Source organism: Heptranchias perlo, chromosome X, assembly GCF_035084215.1.
Source record: "Heptranchias perlo isolate sHepPer1 chromosome X, sHepPer1.hap1, whole genome shotgun sequence".
Taxonomy (NCBI): Eukaryota; Metazoa; Chordata; class Chondrichthyes; order Hexanchiformes; family Hexanchidae; genus Heptranchias; species Heptranchias perlo.
Window position 1 is genome coordinate 1247212 of NC_090370.1, and position 17636 is coordinate 1264847.

General features: G+C 53.7%; 1 protein-coding gene across 1 annotated transcript in view; it reads right to left on the reverse strand.

Moving 5' to 3' along the window:
• The window catches only part of LOC137306880 (low-density lipoprotein receptor-related protein 1-like), a 252054-nt gene that overhangs the window by 77755 nt on the left and 156663 nt on the right, over positions 1 to 17636 (reverse strand). Inside the window, 10 exon segments of the mRNA XM_067976269.1 lie at positions 1178 to 1318; positions 2516 to 2638; positions 3299 to 3427; positions 5123 to 5239; positions 7226 to 7348; positions 10719 to 10871; positions 12847 to 12960; positions 13354 to 13473; positions 15174 to 15302; positions 17206 to 17331. Coding sequence (XP_067832370.1) covers positions 1178 to 1318; positions 2516 to 2638; positions 3299 to 3427; positions 5123 to 5239; positions 7226 to 7348; positions 10719 to 10871; positions 12847 to 12960; positions 13354 to 13473; positions 15174 to 15302; positions 17206 to 17331 — 1275 coding nt within the window.

Genomic DNA, 17636 nt, shown 5'->3' on the forward strand with positions numbered 1-17636 from the left:
CTGTGCAACACTCCCTCAGTACTGGCCCTCCGACAGTGCGGCGCTCCCTCAGTACTGACCCTCCGACAGTGCGGCGCTCCCTCAGTACTGACCCTCCGACAGTGCGGCGCTCCCTCAGTACTGACCCTCCGACAGTGTGGCGCTCCCTCAGTACAGGCCCTGCGACAGTGCAGCGCTCCCTCAGTACCGCCCCTCCGACAGTGCAGCGCTCCCTCAGTACTGACCCTCCGACAGTGCGGTGCTCCCTCAGTACTGACCCTCCGACAGTGCGGTGCTCCCTCAGTACTGACCCTGCGACAGTGCAGCGCTCCCTCAGTACCGACCCTCCGACAGTGCAGCACTCCCTCAGTACCGCCCCTCCGACAGTGCAGCGCTCCCTCAGTACTGGCCCTCTGACAGTGCAGCGCTCCCTCAGTACTGACCCTCGAACTGTGCAGCGCTCCCTCAGTACTGACCCTCCGACATTGCAGCGCTCCCTCAGTACTGGCCCGCTGACTGTACAGCGCTCCCTCAGTACCGCCCCTCAGACAGTGCAGCGCTCCCTCAGTACCGCCCCTCCGACAGTGCAGCGCTCCCTCAGTACTGACCCTCCAACTGTGCAGCACTCCCTCAGTACAGACCCTCCGACTGTGCAGCGCACCCTCAGTACTGGCCCTCCGACAGTGCGGCGCTCCCTCAGTACAGCGCACCCTCAGTACTGGCCCTCCGACAGTGCGGCGCTCCCTCAGTACTGACCCTCCGACAGTGTGGCGCTCCCTCAGTACTGACCCTGCGACAGTGCAGCACTCCCTCAGTACTGACCCTCCAACAGTGCAGCACTCCCTCAGTACCGCCCCTCCGACAGTGCAGCGCTCCCTCAGTACTGCACTGGGAGTGTCGGCCAGGATTGCGGGCACAAGTCTCTGGAGTGGAGCTCGAACTCACGACCTTCTGACGCGGAGGGGTGGGGGGGAAGAGAGCGAGAGGGAGAGGGAGAGAGAGAGAGACAGACAGATACAGATATATATATATATATATATATATATATATATGAGCCACAGATGATGCTGGGTAAAGAGCCCCCATTCTCCTGAGAATCAATGTCCAATTTGAAAATAAGGACATCTGCGAATAAAGGACGTCCCCGAACGTGCCCCGTGAGTTGCAGGTTTCAAGAGTCGACGCATTTAACACTCACCAGAGCCGGTGCAGCGTGGATTTCTGGGCGCCTCATCGGACAAGTCGTGACAATCAAACTCCCCGTCACACTCCCAGTTGTTGTTGATCAGGCACCTGCCATTGGCGCAGCGGAACTCGTTGGGACTGCAGGTCGGATACTCTGCAAGAAGAAAAGATTGACGCCGGTGAAGGCGGGGTGGTATTATCAGGAACGCAGGCTGCTTTGTTAGGATCAGAAGGGCACACAGGAGGAGGCCTTCAAGTATTTATCCCTCGATACCCATCTCACCCATGTAACTGTCCAAATGCTTTTTAAAAGACAAAATTGTACCCGCCTCTACTACTGCCTCTGGCAGCTCGTTCCAGACACTCACCACCCTTTGAGTGAAAAAATTGCCCCTCTGGACCCTTTTGTATCTCTCCCCTCTCACCTTAAATCTATGCCCCCTCGTTATAGACTCCCCTACCTTTGGGAAAAGATTTTGACTATCTACCTTATCGATGCCCCTCATTATTTTATAGACTTCTATAAGATCACCCCTTAACCTCCTACTCTCCAGGGAAAAAAGTCCCAGTCTATCTAACCTCTCCCTATAAGTCAAACCATCAAGTCCCGGTAGCATCCTCGTAAATCTTTTCTGCACTCTTTCTAGTTTAATATCCTTTCTATAATAGGGTGACCAGAACTGTACACAGTATTCCAAGTGTGGCCTTACTAATGACTTGTACAACTTCAACAAGGCATCCCAACTCCTGTATTCAATGTTCTGGCCAAGTTATTATTGAATCTGCTTCCACCGCCCTTTCAGGCAACGCGTTCCGGATCAGAACAACTCGCTGCGTAAAAACATTCTCCTCATCTCCCCCTCCCTCTGGTTCTTTCACCAATTATCTTAAATCTGTGCCCTCCAGTTGTCGACCCCCTCGCCAGTTTCTCCCTACCTACTCTATCAAAACCCTTCATGATTTTGAGCGCCTGGATTAAATCTCCCCCCTTAACCTTCTCTGCTCCAAGGAGAACAATCCCAGCTTCTCCAGTCTCTCCGCATCACTGAAGTCCCTCATCCCTGGGACCGTTCTGGTAAATCTCCTCTGCGCCCTCTCCAAAGTCATGATATCCTAAGGGACATATTGCGTTCAGCGAGTTGTTGCGATCTGGAACGCGCTGTGGAAGCAGATTCAATCCTAACTTTCAAAAGAAAGAATCGGATAAATACTCGTAGGGGAAAAATTACAGGGCTACGGGGAAAGAGCAGGAGGAGTGGGACTAATTGGACAGCTCTTTCAAAAGAGCCGGCACAGGCACGATGGGACAAATGGCCTCCCCCTGCGCCATTAGATTCCACGATTCACTCACCACACTCGGGCGATTCGTCCGACCCGTCTCCACAGTCGTTGTCGTGATCGCACACAAAATGTTTCGGTATGCAATGCCTGTTCTGGCACATGAACTCCCCGTCTCCACAGGTGTTGTTGTACACTGGTGCAAGAGAGAGAGAAAAAAATAAGACTTAAAGAAAGAAAGAACTTGCATTTATCTGGCGCCTTTCACCCCGAGGACATCACAAAGCGTAGTCACTGTCGTAACGTAGGGAGACGCAGCGGCTAATTTGCGCACACGGCAAGCTGCCAAGCAGCGTGCACCATCCACAGGATGCACTGCAGCAACTCGCCAAGGCTTCTTCGACAACACCTCCCAAACCCGCGACCTCCACCACCGAGAAGGACAAGGGCAGCAGGCACATGGGAACAGCACCACCTTCAAGTTCCCCCTCCGAGTCTCTCTCTCTCTCACACACACACGCGCGCACACGCACACAACTTGGGACATATATCGGCCGTTCCTTCATCGTCGCAGGGTCCGAATCCTGGAACTAACAGCGCCGTGGGAGCCCCTTCACCACGCGGACTGCAGCGGTTCAAGGCGGCGGCTCACCACCACCTTCTCAAGGGGCGACCAGGGTGATGGGCAGTAAATGCCGGCCTCGCCCGCAACCCGAGGAATAAATATATCAATAAAACAATTCAACGGCTCGATTTGGACTCGCAGCCGCAACACTAATCGGCAAGGGGATGGGGAGATCGGGAATCCGTTGAACTAAAATCGGGGAACTTCCTTTTATTGGTCACCGCCACCTACCACAGCCGGCACTGACGCTTTCGTCGGAACCATCCGGGCAGTCCTTGTCGCCGTCACACATCCAAGCCTCCGGCACGCACATATGAGTTCCGGGGCACTTCAGCGACCTGGGGGAGCAATTCACCTCATCTGTCAAAAAAAAAACATGTAGAATTACATCGAATTTTACCGCACAGGAACAGGCCATTCGGCCCAACTGGTCCGTGCCGGCGTTTATGCTCCACACGAGCCTCCTCCCTCCCTACTTCATCTCACCCTATCAACATATCCTTCTATTCCTTTCTCCCTCATGTGTTTATCCAGCTTCCCCTGAAATCCATCTCCGCTATTCCCCTCGACCACTCCATGTGGGAGTGAGTTCCACATTCTCACCGCTCTCTGGGTAAAGAAGTTTCTCCTGAATTCCCGATTGGATTTATTAGTGACTATCTTATATTTATGGCCCCCTAGTTTGGGTCTCCCCCACAAGTGGAAACATCATCTCTACGTCTACCCTATCGAACCCTTTCATAATTTTAAAGACATCGATCAGGTTACCCCTCCCTTTTCTAGAGAAAAGAGCCCCCAGCCTGTTCAATCTCTCCTGACAGTAAAAACAAAACACAAATCAGGTCAGCAATGTAGACTTAAATAGGCTCGAGGCGAAAAAGTTAAAAGCTGAGAATGCTGGAAATCCAGAACGCACAGTGTGCGAGAGAAGAGGTGGGTTAAATGCTTCCGAGAGGCTGATGCCCAAAGCATTAACCTGTACAAACATCATAGGCGCTAGAGTGAGGGGTGATTTCATCGAGGATTTTAAAATGATAAAACGATTCGATAGATACAGAGATAAATATTGGCCAGGACACCATGGAGAACTCCTCTGCTTTTCTTCTTTTACGTCCACCTGAGAGGGCAGACGGGGCCTCGGTTTAACGACTCATCCGAAAGACGGCACCTCCGACAGCGCAGTGCTCCCTCAGCACTGACCCTCCGACAGCGCGGCGTTCCCTCAGTACTGACCCCCCGACAGCGCAGCGCTCCCTCAGTACTGCCCCTCCGACAGTGCGGCGCTCCCTCAGTACTGCCCCTCCGACAGTGCGGCGCTCCCTCAGTACTGACCCTCCGACAGTGCGGCGCTCCCTCAGTACTGCCCCTCCGACAGTGCGGCGCTCCCTCAGTACTGCCCCTCCGACAGTGCGGCGCTCCCTCAGTACTGCCCCTCCGACAGTGCGGCGCTCCCTCAGTACTGCCCCTCCGACAGTGCGGCGCTCCCTCAGTACTGACCCTCCGACAGCGCGGCGCTCCCTCAGTACTGACCCTCCGACAGCGCGGCGCTCCCTCAGTACTGACCCTCCGACAGCGCGGCGCTCCCTCAGTACTGACCCTCCGACAGCGCGGCGCTCCCTCAGTACTGACCCTCAGACAGCGCGGCGCTCCCTCAGTACTGACCCTCCGACAGTGCGGCGCTCCCTCAGTACTGACCCTCCGACAGCGCGGCGCTCCCTCAGCACTGACCCTCCGACAGCGCAGCGCTCCCTCAGGACTGCCCCTCCGACAGCGCGGCGCTCCCTCAGTACTGCCCCTCCGACAATGCAGCGATCCCTCAGTACTGCCCCTCCGACAATGCAGCGCTCCCTCAGTACTGCCCCTCCGACAATGCAGCGATCCCTCAGTACTGCCCCTCCGACAATGCAGCGATCCCTCAGTACTGCCAGTCAGCCTCGATTACGGGGGCTCGAACCCACGACCTTCGGACTCAGAGGCGAGAGTGCTGCCCACCGAGCCACCTAACTACACGGGCTCCTCCGCACATTCGACAACCGGGTTAGGAAGGATACTCACAGCACCGACTGTCCTCGTCCGTCCCGTCTCCACAGTCGTCCGCCCCGTCACAGAGCCAGCGTTTGCTGATGCACCGGTGATTGTCGCACTCGAACTCCGAGTCGCTGCAGAACGTATCTGGCAGAGGCAGAAGCGAGTGAACCGTTAACCGCATTTCTCTAACCGTTCCACCTCCCGCTGCCTTGCAGGGGCCAGAATGCAAAAGGGGCGAAGGTGATGCTTCAGTTATACAGAACCCCTGGTCAGACCCCATCTGGAGAGACTGCGTCCAGTTCTGGGCACCGCACCTCAGGAAGGATATATTGGCCTTGGAGGGGGTGCAGCGCAGATTCACCAGAACGATACCCGGGTGGGGGCTAAAAGGGGTTAAATTACGAGGACAGGTTGCACAGACTGGGCTTGTATTCCCTCGAGTGTAGAAGATTAAGGGGTGATCTAATCGAGGGGTTTAAGATGATTAAAGAATTCGATAGGGTCGATAGAGGGAAACTATTTCCTCTGGTGGGGGGAGTCCAGAACAAGGGGGGGGGCATAACCTTAAAATTAGAGCCGGGTCATTCAGGGGTGATTTCAGGAAGCACTTCTTCACACGAAGGATAGTGGAAATTTGGAACACTCTCCCCCAAAAAGCTGGGGGTCAATTGGAAATTTCAAAACTGAGATTGATAGATTTTTTGTTGGGTATTAAGAGTTACGGAACTAAGGCGGGTAAATGGAGTTAAGATACAGATCAGGCACGATCTAATTGAATGGCGGAGCACGATCTAATTGAATGGCGGAACAGGCTCGAGGGGGCTGAACGGCCTCCTCCTGTTCCTAAACGACAGTACAATCCAAGCAACCTTCACCGAAGCCAAACGATTACGGTTTTCACTGAATAAAAGGGGCTGGACGACGGAACGCGGTCTCCGCGGCTCCAGAACCGTTAACACTGCCCGGCGCGCGGAGCAGTGCTGTCTGCCAGGTGTCGCTGACCCAGCTACAGGTGCGGCTACAGCGACACAGTTTCAGCCACAGTAAATTAACACATTTACACAATACGGGGAAATGTACTTCACGTGCGTGTGTATATTTACGTACGAGCATCAACCAGCAGTCAGCAACCAAGGAAGCAAAGCTGCCCCAACGACGATAAAAACGCTCGCACACCCTGCTGCTCCCCCCTTACTATTTCAGCAACAAACGCACAGCAAGGTTACCGTGCGAATGAGTATTGAGATCAGATGCCCCAACGACGCTGTCCAGTTATTGATCAACTGCACCTGGGTCCCCGTCCAGCCCCACCTTTTTTAAAAATATATTATTCATTCATTCATGGGATGTGGGCGTCGCTGGCATTTATCGCCCATCCCTAATTGCCCTTGAGAAGGTGGTGGTGAGCCGCCTTCTTGAACCGCTGCAGTCCGTGTGGTGAAGGGTCTCCCACAGTGCTGTTAGGAAGGGAGTTCCAGGATTTTGACCCAGCGGCGATGAAGGAACGGCCGATATATTTCCAAGTCGGGATGGTGTGTGACTCGGAGGGGAACGTGCAGGTGGTGTTGTCCCCATGTGCCTGCTGCCCTTGTCCTTCTAGGTGGTAGAGGTCGCGGGTTTGGGAGGTGCTGTCGAAGAAGCCTTGGCGAGTTGCTGCAGTGCATCCTGTGGATGGTGCACGCTGCAGCCACGGTGCGCCGGTGGTGAAGGGAGTGAATGTTTAGGGTGGTGGATGGGGTGCCAATCAAGCGGGCTGCTTTGTCCTGGATGGTGTCGAGCTTCTTGAGTGTTCTTGGAGCTGCGCTCATCCAGGCAAGTGGAGAGTATTCCATCACACTCCTGACTTGTGCCGTGCAGATGGTGGAAAGGCTTTGAGGAGTCAGGAGCTGAGGCAGAATACCCAGCCTCTGACCTGCTCTTGCAGCCACTGTACTTATGTGGCTGGTCCAGTTAAGTCTCTGCTCAATGGTGACACCCCCAAAACAGCCCCACCCGGGGCCCCAACCAGCCACATGCCGCTGACGCATTGGACAACACTGGTTATGCAGCGGAGCGAGCATCCAATGTGTGCGTCGGAGTGGGGAGGAGGGAATAAACTTGCACTCTGAGAAGGCGTGAAGGCACTCTCACCACAATGGGTCTCGTCTTCTCCCTTCTCACAGTCGTGTTCCATATCGCACACCCAAGTGGCAGGGATACAGCGCCCGCTGGAGCAGGTGAAGTAGTTCGCGTTGCACTTGGATTTCCTCAGCTCTGGAAATAGTAACAAGCACACAATTACGAAAGGGAACCCCGAGCTACGTACCCGGCCCGAGACCTTCGTCGCCCCACACCCCCCTCCCCCCTCAAAAGATCCTACCTCCTGCAGCCGACTGTTAACAACTGGCATTTATTTACAGCGCCTTTAACGCAGTTAAACGTCCCCAAGGCGCTTCCCAGGAGCGTAAATCAGACAAAAAATTGACACCGAGCCACATAAGGAGATATTAGGGACAGGTGACCAAAAGCTTGGTCAAAGAGGTAGGTTTTAAGGAGCGTCTTAAAGGAGGAGAGAGAGAGACGGAGAGGTTTAGGGAGGGAATCCCAGAGCTTAGGTCCTAAATATTCAGTTTTTTTTTAAAGTGAGGTTGGTTGAGGGATAAATATTGGCCCCAGAACAGTGGGGAGAACTCCCCCCTGCTCTTCTTCGAAATAGTGGCCATGGGATCTTTTACACTCACCTGAGAGGGCAGACAGAGCCTCGGTTTAACGTCACATCCGAAAGATGGCCCCTCCCACAGTGCGGCGCTCCCTCAGTACTGTCCCTCCCACAGTGCGGCGCTCCCTCTGTACTGACCCTCCCACAGTGCGGCGCTCCCTCTGTACTGACCCTCCCACAGTGCGGCGCTCCCTCTGTACTGACCCTCCCACAGTGCGGCGCTCCCTCAGTACTGCCCCTCCCACAGTGCGGCGCTCCCTCAGTACTGCCCCTCCCACAGTGCGGCGCTCCCTCAGTACTGCCCCTCCCACAGTGCGGCACTCCCTCAGTACTGCCCCTCCCACAGTGCGGCGCTCCCTCAGTACTGCCCCTCCCACAGTGCGGCGCTCCCTCAGTACTGCCCCTCCCACAGTGCGGCGCTCCCTCAGTACTGCCCCTCCCACAGTGCGGCGCTCCCTCAGTACTGCCCCTCCCACAGTGCGGCGCTCCCTCAGTACTGCCCCTCCCACAGTGCGGCGCTCCCTCAGTACTGCCCCTCCCACAGTGCGGCGCTCCCTCAGTACTGCCCCTCCCACAGTGCGGCGCTCCCTCAGTACTGCCCCTCCCACAGTGCGGCGCTCCCTCAGTACTGCCCCTCCCACAGTGCGGCGCTCCCTCAGTACTGACCATCCGATAGTGCAGCACCTCCCTCAGTACTGACCCTCCGACAGTGCAGCACCTCCCTCAGTACTGCATTGGGAGCGTCAGCCTGGATTAAGGGCTCAAGTCTCTGGAGTGCGGCTCGAAGCCATAACCTTCTGACTCAGAGGTGAGAGTGCGCTACCCACTCAGCCTCTTGGGGCCAGAAGGCTATGGGCTTGCGTCCTGCTCCAGGCACCCAAGTCCATCCGTCTCAGGTGACGCTCCAGCCCTGTCGGGAAGGGGGCTATGCTGCCTTTCGGATTAGGCGTTAAACTGCGGAACCGCGAGACAGAGCATGTGCGCGCGAGAGAGAGAGAGAGAGAGAGAAATAACAGTGTGCGCCCATGAGAGCAGGAGTTGGCGAGAAATGGGCGAGACGAGGAGCCTGGACGTACAGAGGCATCCTTGACTCCAGGTCGGTTAGGAGAACGCAAATGGACCAAGAGCAGGGCAAGCTACAGGGCAATTATCCACAATGACTCCTTCCCCCACTGCACCTTCAACTCTGAAGGGGGCCTAAAATTTCTAGTTTTATTTGCGAAGACGCACAGTACATCACTGGCACATGATTGCGGTGGCAATGTATTGGTTTAAACATTAGTTACAGTAGTTATTAGATTTCATGGGCTGCACTACCAATTAGAATTCTTAAAGTCAATTAGTTTTTAAAAAAAATTTCCACCCCTGCCTCCCGAAATGAACTTGCATCCACTTCTGCATTAAGGGCAACAGGGGACTGAACTGAGGTGACCCGAGCTCCAGTTCATTCAGAATTCGCAACGGGCAGCCAAAGAGAGGAGGCTTTTGTTCCTCTGGTCTGGTACGGATTCAAAAACAGTTCCCAGAAAGTGGAACAACAAGTGCTGTTGTTACACTGCACGGTCCCTCTGTGGTTTTTTTTTAAAAATCCCCTCATGACGCTGGACAGCAGCTCCGCGCTCCGCAGAATCAAGCCCACAGCGGCTCCGTCAGTCCAGGCGAGATACGATCAAACAGCGGGCGATAAGGCGTTTCACGTTAAGCTCCAATTGAGACGCAACCAACTAACTCTCAACCGCCTCCGGCCCGGTATCCGTTTGAAACAAGTCTGCTTGGGAACAGTTTAAAGAAAAAATAATTAAACGCAACCTGGTACGATGTCTCTCGTGAGCAAGGACGTTAGGCTAAACCGTTTATAAATCACTGGTTAAGCCCCAGCTGGAGTATTGTGTCCAATTCTGGGCACCGCACTTTAGGAAGGATGTCCAGGCCTTCGAGAGGGTGCAGAAGAGATTTAGAAAGAAAGACTTGCATTTATACAGCGCCTTTCACAACCTCAGGACGTCCCAATGAAGCACTTTTTTTTTTGAAGTGTAGGAAATGTACCAAAGGCGTTCAGCCAATTTGCGCACAGCAAGCTCCCACACACAGCAATGTGATAATGACCAGATCATCTGTTTTTTTTTAAAAAGTGGCGTTTGTTGAGGGATAAATGTTGGCCAGGACACCGGGGAGAACTCCCCTGCTCTTCTTCAAAATCATGGCCATGGGATCTTTTACGTCCCCCTTAGAGGGCGGACGGGGCCTCGGTTGAACGTCTCATCCGAAGCTCGGCACCACCGACAGTGCGGCGCTCCCTCAGTACCGACCCTCCGACAGTGCAGCGCTCCCTCAGTGCTGACCCTCCAACAGTGCGGCGCTCCCTCAGTGCTGACCCTCCGACAGTGCGGCGCTCCCTCAGTACTGACCCTCCGACAGTGCAGCGCTCCCTCAGCACTGACCCTCCGACAGTGCAGCGCTCCCTCAGCACTGACCCTCCGACAGTGCCGCGCTCCCTCAGTACCGACCCTCCGACAGTGCAGCGCTCCCTCAGTACTGACCCTCCAACAGTGCGGCGCTCCCTCAGTGCTGACCCTCCGACAGTGCGGCGCTCCCTCAGTACTGACCCTCCGACAGTGCAGCGCTCCCTCAGCACTGACCCTCCGACAGTGCCGCGCTCCCTCAGCACTGCACTGGAGTGTCAGCCTGGATTATGTGCTAAGTCTCTGGAGTGGGACTTGAACCCACCACCTTCTGACTCGGAGACGAAAGCACTACCCGCTGAGCCACAGCGAACACCGGACTGATGCCAGGGACGAGGGAATTCAGTTACGTGGAAACTTAGTGAGTTACTGGAGGGTGACTAACACTCAGAGTCGTACCCCAGCAAGAGCCAGCGCCTTCAGGAGAGGGAGTGAGATGAAATAAATTTCAAAAAGCATTTACGTGGGCAGTTCTGTTCATCGGAATAATCTCCACAGTCATTGGAACCATCGCAAATCCAGGACTGGAGGTAGCAGAGCGACGTCTCCGCACACCTTTGGAAGGTTTCAGCTTTCACTCCCAGTTTGAAGTAGTGAGTACAATCAGTGATAGCAGCTGCGGACAAAAGGGAAGAGGTCACTTACTTGTCAACGTTTCGCGCTGAATATTTCAGTGAAAAAATAACGGCCCGTTAACGACGCAGGCCGTTACCAATCCGCAAATCGGCAACTGGCAAGTTTCAGGAGATTAAGAGAGAGGCCCACGGTCTTCGACCTCAACTCCACTTTCCCGCCCGATCCACATATCTCCCGATTCCCCTAGAGTCCAAAAATCTGTCTATCTCAGCCTTGAATATACTCAACGACTCAGCATCCACAGCCCTCTGGGGTGGAGAATTCCAAAGATTCACAACCCTCTGAGTGAAGAAATTCCTCCTCATCTCAGTCCTAAATGGCCGACCCCTTATCCTGAGACTACGCCCCCTAGTTCGAGGCTCTCCAGCCTCTCAGCATCCACATTGTCAAGCCCTCTAAGGATTTTATACGTTTCAATGAGGTCCCCTCTCATTCTTCGAAACTCCAGAGAGTATAGGCCCATTCTACTCAATCTCCTCATAGGACAACCCTCTCATCCCAGGAATTAATCTAGTGAACCTTCGTTGCACCGCCTCTAGTACGAGTATATCCTTCCTTAGATAAGGAGACCAAAACTGTACACAGTACTCCCGGTGTTCAAGGCTTAAGTTACGAGGAGAGATTACACAAATTGGGGTTGTATTCTCTTGAGTTTCGAAGGTTAAAGGGTGACCTGATCGAAGTTTATAAGATATTAAGGGGAACAGATAGGGTGGATAGAGAGAAACTATTTCCGCTGGTTGGGGATTCTAGGAGTAGGGGGCACAGTCTAAAAATTAGAGCCAGACCTTTCAGGAGCGAGATTAGAAAACATTTCTACACACAAAGGGTGGTAGAAGTTTGGAACTCTCTTCCGCAAACGGCAATTGATACTAGCTCAATTGCTAAATTTAAATCTGAGATAGATAGCTTTTTGGCAATCATAGGTATTAAGGGATATGGGCCAAAGGCAGGTATATGGAGTTAGAACACAGATCAGCCATGATCTTATCAAATGGCGGAGCAGGCACGAGGGGCTGAATGGCCTACTCCTGTTCCTATGTGTGGTCTCACCAAAGCCCTGTACAACGGTAGCAAGACTTTGTTACTCTTGTACTCCAACCCCCCCTGCAATAAAGGACAACAAGCCTTCCTAATTGCCACGGGAGACCTGCTGTTTTTTTTAATAAAACACGCACGAAACATTCTGCCCCCTCTGGGAAAATCTTAAGCTATTCAGGTCTTGTGTTGTGCAAGTTTATCCCCCATGCTCTCTCGGTTAGGGACTGTATCGGCACTTCTGCGCGCATGCAGATTTGATCTGTCCACGTGTATCTCTGTAACATCTCCTTCTGGGACAGGGGGAGTTATTCTGGAGTCACATCTTTCTTTTTTTTTTGCTCCCTCCGTCTCCCCGTGAAAACCGTGCCTTTGTGCCCCATCTCTAAAGATAGGATCAACAGTTTCGGGGGGAGGGGGGGGGGGGGGGGGGGGAGAAAGGAAAAAGGGGGGAGAGAGAACAGAATAAATCAAACATGGACTCTGAAGGGATTTTGAGAGGAGTAAATAATAAATTGAGCCCATCTCCGCGGGCTTTTTGAAAGAGTTCTCCAATTAGTCCCACTCCCTTCTCTGCTGTTCCTTCCCCAAAGCCCTGAAAATTGTCTCCCCTTTAAGTATTTATCCAATTCCCTTTTGAAAGTTATTACTGAATCCGCTCCCACCGCCCTTTCAGGCAGCGCGTTCCAGATCATCACAACTCGTTGCATTTCTCCTCATCTCACTTCTGTTTTTTTTTTTTTGCCATTTACCTTAAATCTGTGTCCTCTGGTTACCGACCCTCCTGCCAGTTGAAACAGTTTCTCCCCATCTACTCCATCAAAACCCCTCGATTAAATCTCCCCCCACCCCCCACCCCCGCGGAGCCTTCTCGGCTCGAAGGAGAACAATCCCAGCTTCTCCAAGCTTTTACTCACTGCAGTTCATCTCATCCGACGCATCTCTGCAGTCGATAATCTGGTTGCACCGAGTCGAATTTCCCACGCAGCTGCCATCCCGGCATCGGAATTCGTCAGCAGTGCACAAGGTCTCTGCAACGTGAAATTAAATACCGACTGAGTGAGGGCAAGCTGCTACAATACAGAGCGGAGGTGCAGGAGGGCATTCTGCTGGCTTTTCCCCCACCGCAGCGGTCTGACGATATCGTTTACCGGCCCCTTCCCCCGCAGCCTTCGAGTCTCTTTCCTCAAGCGGCTCAGTGGGTCGCACTCTCTCCCTCGCCTCCGAGTCAGAAGGTCGCGGGTTCGAATCCCACTCCAGAGACTGGAGCCCCGTAATTCAAGCTGACGCTCCCAGAGCAGGACTGAGGGAGCGTCGCGCCGTCGGAGGGGCAGCTCCGCGCCGTCGGAGGGGCGGCGCCCAGGGAGCGCTGGCGTCGTTGTGAGGAAGTGACGAGGCCCCACGTAAAATGTAACGTCACTCACTGTTGCAGAAGGCTTCGTCAGAATTGTCACCACATTCGTCCAGTCCGTTGCACCACTTTGTGATCGGGAGGCATCGGCCGTTCACACATCGCTTGTAGCCCTTCTTGCATTTTCGATTGTCTGAAAAACATGCACACAGTAAAACCTGTAAGAACGGACTCCTGCAGAAGACGGACACTTAGTGGGACACCCACGTAGCTTCCACGGTACCAGAGGCACTCTGAAACCACGGGACACTCGCAAATTTCGAAGTGCAGACGGCCTTCAATGCAGCAAGGACTGTTTACAACTTAACATAGAAACATAGGAGCAGGAGTAGGCCATTCGGCCCTTCGAGCCTGCTCCGCCATTCAATATGATCATGGCTGATCCTCTATCTCAATACCATATTCCCGCTCTCTCCCCATGCCCCTTGATGCCTTTTGTGTCTAGAAATCTATCCAGCTCCTTCTTAAATATATTCAGTGACTCGGCCGCCACTGCCTTCTGTGGTAGAGAATTCCACAGGTTCACCGCCCTCTGAGTGAAGAAATTTCTCCTCATCTCAGTCCTAAATGTCCTACCCCGTATCCTGAGACTGTGACCCCCCTCGTTCTGGACCCTCCCAGCCAGGGGAAACACCCTCCCTGCATCCAGTCTGTCAGAATTTTATATGTTTCAATGAGATCACCTCTCATTCTTCTAAACTCGAGTGAATACAGGCCGAGTCGGCCCAATCTCTCCTCGTACGACAGTCCTGCCATCCCAGGGATCAGTCTGGTGAACCTTCGCTGCACTCCCTCTATGGCAAGTCTATCCTTTCTTAGGTAAACATACCAAAACTGCACACAATACTCCAGGTGCGGTCTCTTAAAACACGGGACATGCAGCCTGTGGAAAGCCTAGCTCCTTAACCAAGCTTTAGGTCACCTGTCCCCACTATCTCCTCATGTGGCTATTTGTTAGCCGGAACTAGGAAAAGTCTGCAAGGGTAACAACTTCTCAGCGCGAGGCTTTTCCCTGCGGAATGTCTGGCAGATACCTGGAATACCGGGATAGCAGGAGCGCGGGTAACGGAGGTCCCACTGTGTATCAATGCTTAGCTTTTTTTTTGATCGGGATGGAAGTCACGTCACATGTGGGCGACTGATAACCACGAAAAGGAGAACGGACTCGCCTGTATCTGCACGATGCCTTTCACCACCTCCGGACGGCCCAAAGCACTTCACAGCCAATTAAGTGCTTTTTTTTTTGGAGACGCGGCAGCCAATTTGCGCACAGCGAGATCCCACAAACGGCAACGTGATAAACGATCAGGTCATCTGTTTTTTTTTTAAAATATAAAGGGTGTTGGTTGAGGGATAAATACTGGCCCGGAGGACAGGTGGATGCAAAAGATCCCGCGGCCGCTGTTTCGAAGAAGAGCGGGGGGGAGTTCTCCCCGGTGTCCTGGGGCCGATATTTATCCCTCAACCAACATCATCACTTTAAAAAAAAAGATTATCTGGTCATTAAAACAGAACTTGTCACTTATCACATCGCTGTTTGTGGGATCTTGCTGTGCGCAAATTGGCTGCTGCGTTTCCCGACATTACAACAGTGACCGCACTTCAAAACGTACCTCAATGGCCGTAACGCGCTTTAGGACGGCCTGAGGTCACGAAAGGCGCTGTATAAATGCAAGTTCTTTCTTTCAGGTGCCAGACTGGCCTGTCACTCAACAGCGTCTCAGAGTAGTCTGTCTGTCTGCTTGGCCGAACTATGGGGTTTAAAAGGGTCTTGACCGTTAACGCCACAAATCAAACACTCTACGCGAATAAGATAACAGAGAGCCGACTTACTGCAGTAGGACTGCTTCTCGTCAGACTTGTCCTTGCAGTGTGCCACGCCGTCACAGGTCAGACTGTAATTGACGCAGTCCCCGTTCCCACATTCAAACTCGTTGTATATGTTGCAGGTCGAGTTCAAGCCTGAGAGAGAGAGAGAGAGAGAGAGAGAGAGAGAGAGAGAGAGAGAGAGAGAGAGAGAGATGTTAGCGCAGTGTCCACCAGATGTCGAGTGCAGAAAGATTCAGATTAGTTTTTGCCTCCGGCTTCTGCAGAGACTGGGACAGTTTTGGTGTCCATACTTGCTCTCGAGGCAGTACAAAGAAGGTTCACTCGGTTAATCCCGGGGATGAGGGGGCGGACGTATGAGGAGAGGTTGAGTAGATTGGGACTCTACTCATTGGAGTTCAGAAGAATGAGAGGCGATCTTATTGAAACATCTCAGATTGTGAAGGGGCTTGATCGGGTGGATGCGGTAAGGATGTTCCCAAGGATGGGTGAAACTAGAACTAGGGGGCATAATCTTAGAATAAGGGGCTGCTCTTTCAAAACTGAGATGAGGGGAAACTTCTTCACTCAGAGGGTGGTAGGTCTGTGGAATTTGCTGCCCCGGGAAGCTGTGGAAGCTACATCATTGAATAAATTTAAAACAGAAATAGACAGTTTCCTCGAAGTAAAGGGAATTAGGGGTTACGGGGAGCGGGCAGGAAATTGGACATGAATTTAAATTTGAGGTGAGGATCAGATCAGCCATGATCTTATTGAATGGCGGAGCAGGCTCGAGGGGCCGATTGGCCTACTCCTGCTCCTATTTCTTATGTTCTTATGTGCATTCAGCCTATCGAGCCTGTTACATCAGAACAGGAGGAGGCCAGTCAGCTCCTCGACCCTGTTCGGCCATTCAATGAGATCCTGGCTGATCTGTATCTTAACTCCGTATCCTTCAATACCCTTATCCAACAAAAATCTATCGACCTCATCGAGCGAGCGTCTACTGCTTTTTGTGGGAGAGAGTCCCACACTTCCACCACCCTTTGTGTGAAGAAGTGTTTCCTAACTCTTCTCCTGAATGGCCTGGCTCTGATTTTAAACCTCAATCAAAGGCTCCCGGGCCAAGTGGCCATTCGTGCAGTGTGGAGGCTGGACAGCGAGTCCCAGCCGCACGATAGTCGTGTTTCACGATCCGATGCCTGTACAAGCGCGTGTTCCCCCCACAAAGCCACTCAACTGCAACCCCCCGTCCTCCTCCGCAGGACTCAGAACATGGCGCCTTCTGCTCAGACTCTCAATCTCCCAGCTGTTCGGAATCACATGAATCCTTTGAACTTTACACATCGAGTGTCAGCCGTGGCTAGCCCTCCCTCTCGCCTCTGAATCAGAAGGTCGTGGGCTCGAGCCTCGTCCCAGAGGCTAGGACACCAAATCCAGGCTTTCAGTACAGTACCGAGGGAGCGCCGCACCGCCGGAGGGTCGGCGCCCGAGGGAGCGCCGCACCGCCGGAGGGCCGGCGCCCGAGGGAGCGCCTCACCGCCGGAGGGCCGGCGCCCGAGGGAGCGCCGCACCGCCGGCGCCCGAGGGAGCGCCGCACCGCCGGAGCGCCGGCGCCCGAGGGAGCGCCGCACCGCCGGAGCCGAGGGAGAGGGAGCGCCGCACCGTCGGAGGTGCCGTTAAACCGAGGCCCCGTCGGCCCTCTCAGGTGGACGTCCGTACAAGATCCCACAGTCACTATTTAGAAGAGCAGGGGAGTCCTCCCCGGGCCCACGTTAATCCTGTTTCAGTGCTGCATACGCTACGTAATTCTATGCAATTATAGGACGCGTTGGGCGACCAAGGACGGGACGGTTGAAGGTAGGAGGTCAGGGCTACGGCGGAAGTGCGGGGGAGTGGGACTAGCTGGAACTGCTCTTGCAGAGAGCAGGCACGTGCCGGACGGCCTCCTTCTGCGCTGTAACCATTCTACGGGATGACACCTCCAGGCACACGTCCAACCAGGGTTGGCATCCCTAATCGACGGGGTGAGCGCGACAGTAATCCGAAAAACACTCACCGCTACAAGTGAAGTCGTTCAGCAGCGTCCGATCACCGCGACAGGAGCAGTTCACACGTCCCTCTGGGGTCAGCAAGCACAGGTCCTGACAACCGCCATTCATGACTTTGCACGGGGATAGCTTGCCTTGAATTTGGTTAAAACAAAAAGGGAGGGAGGAAGATTAAGGTACAAAATTCACCAACTTTTTCCCTTCAAATCACCCCCCCCGCACCATTCCCCTCCACTCCTCCTGCCAAGCAAAAAAAAAGCTGTGAGCTGACGTAAGGAAAGATTTCACATTATGAGCGACAGAGGAGGGAGGCCATTCTGCTCATCCCACCCAGAAAGACCCTACAGTTTCCCCCCCTCAACTGTCTCTTCAACGATTGAGTTTTTTTGCCCCCTGTCCCCCATTACCCTGTGTCGATCACTCTGTGAAGAGTATGCTC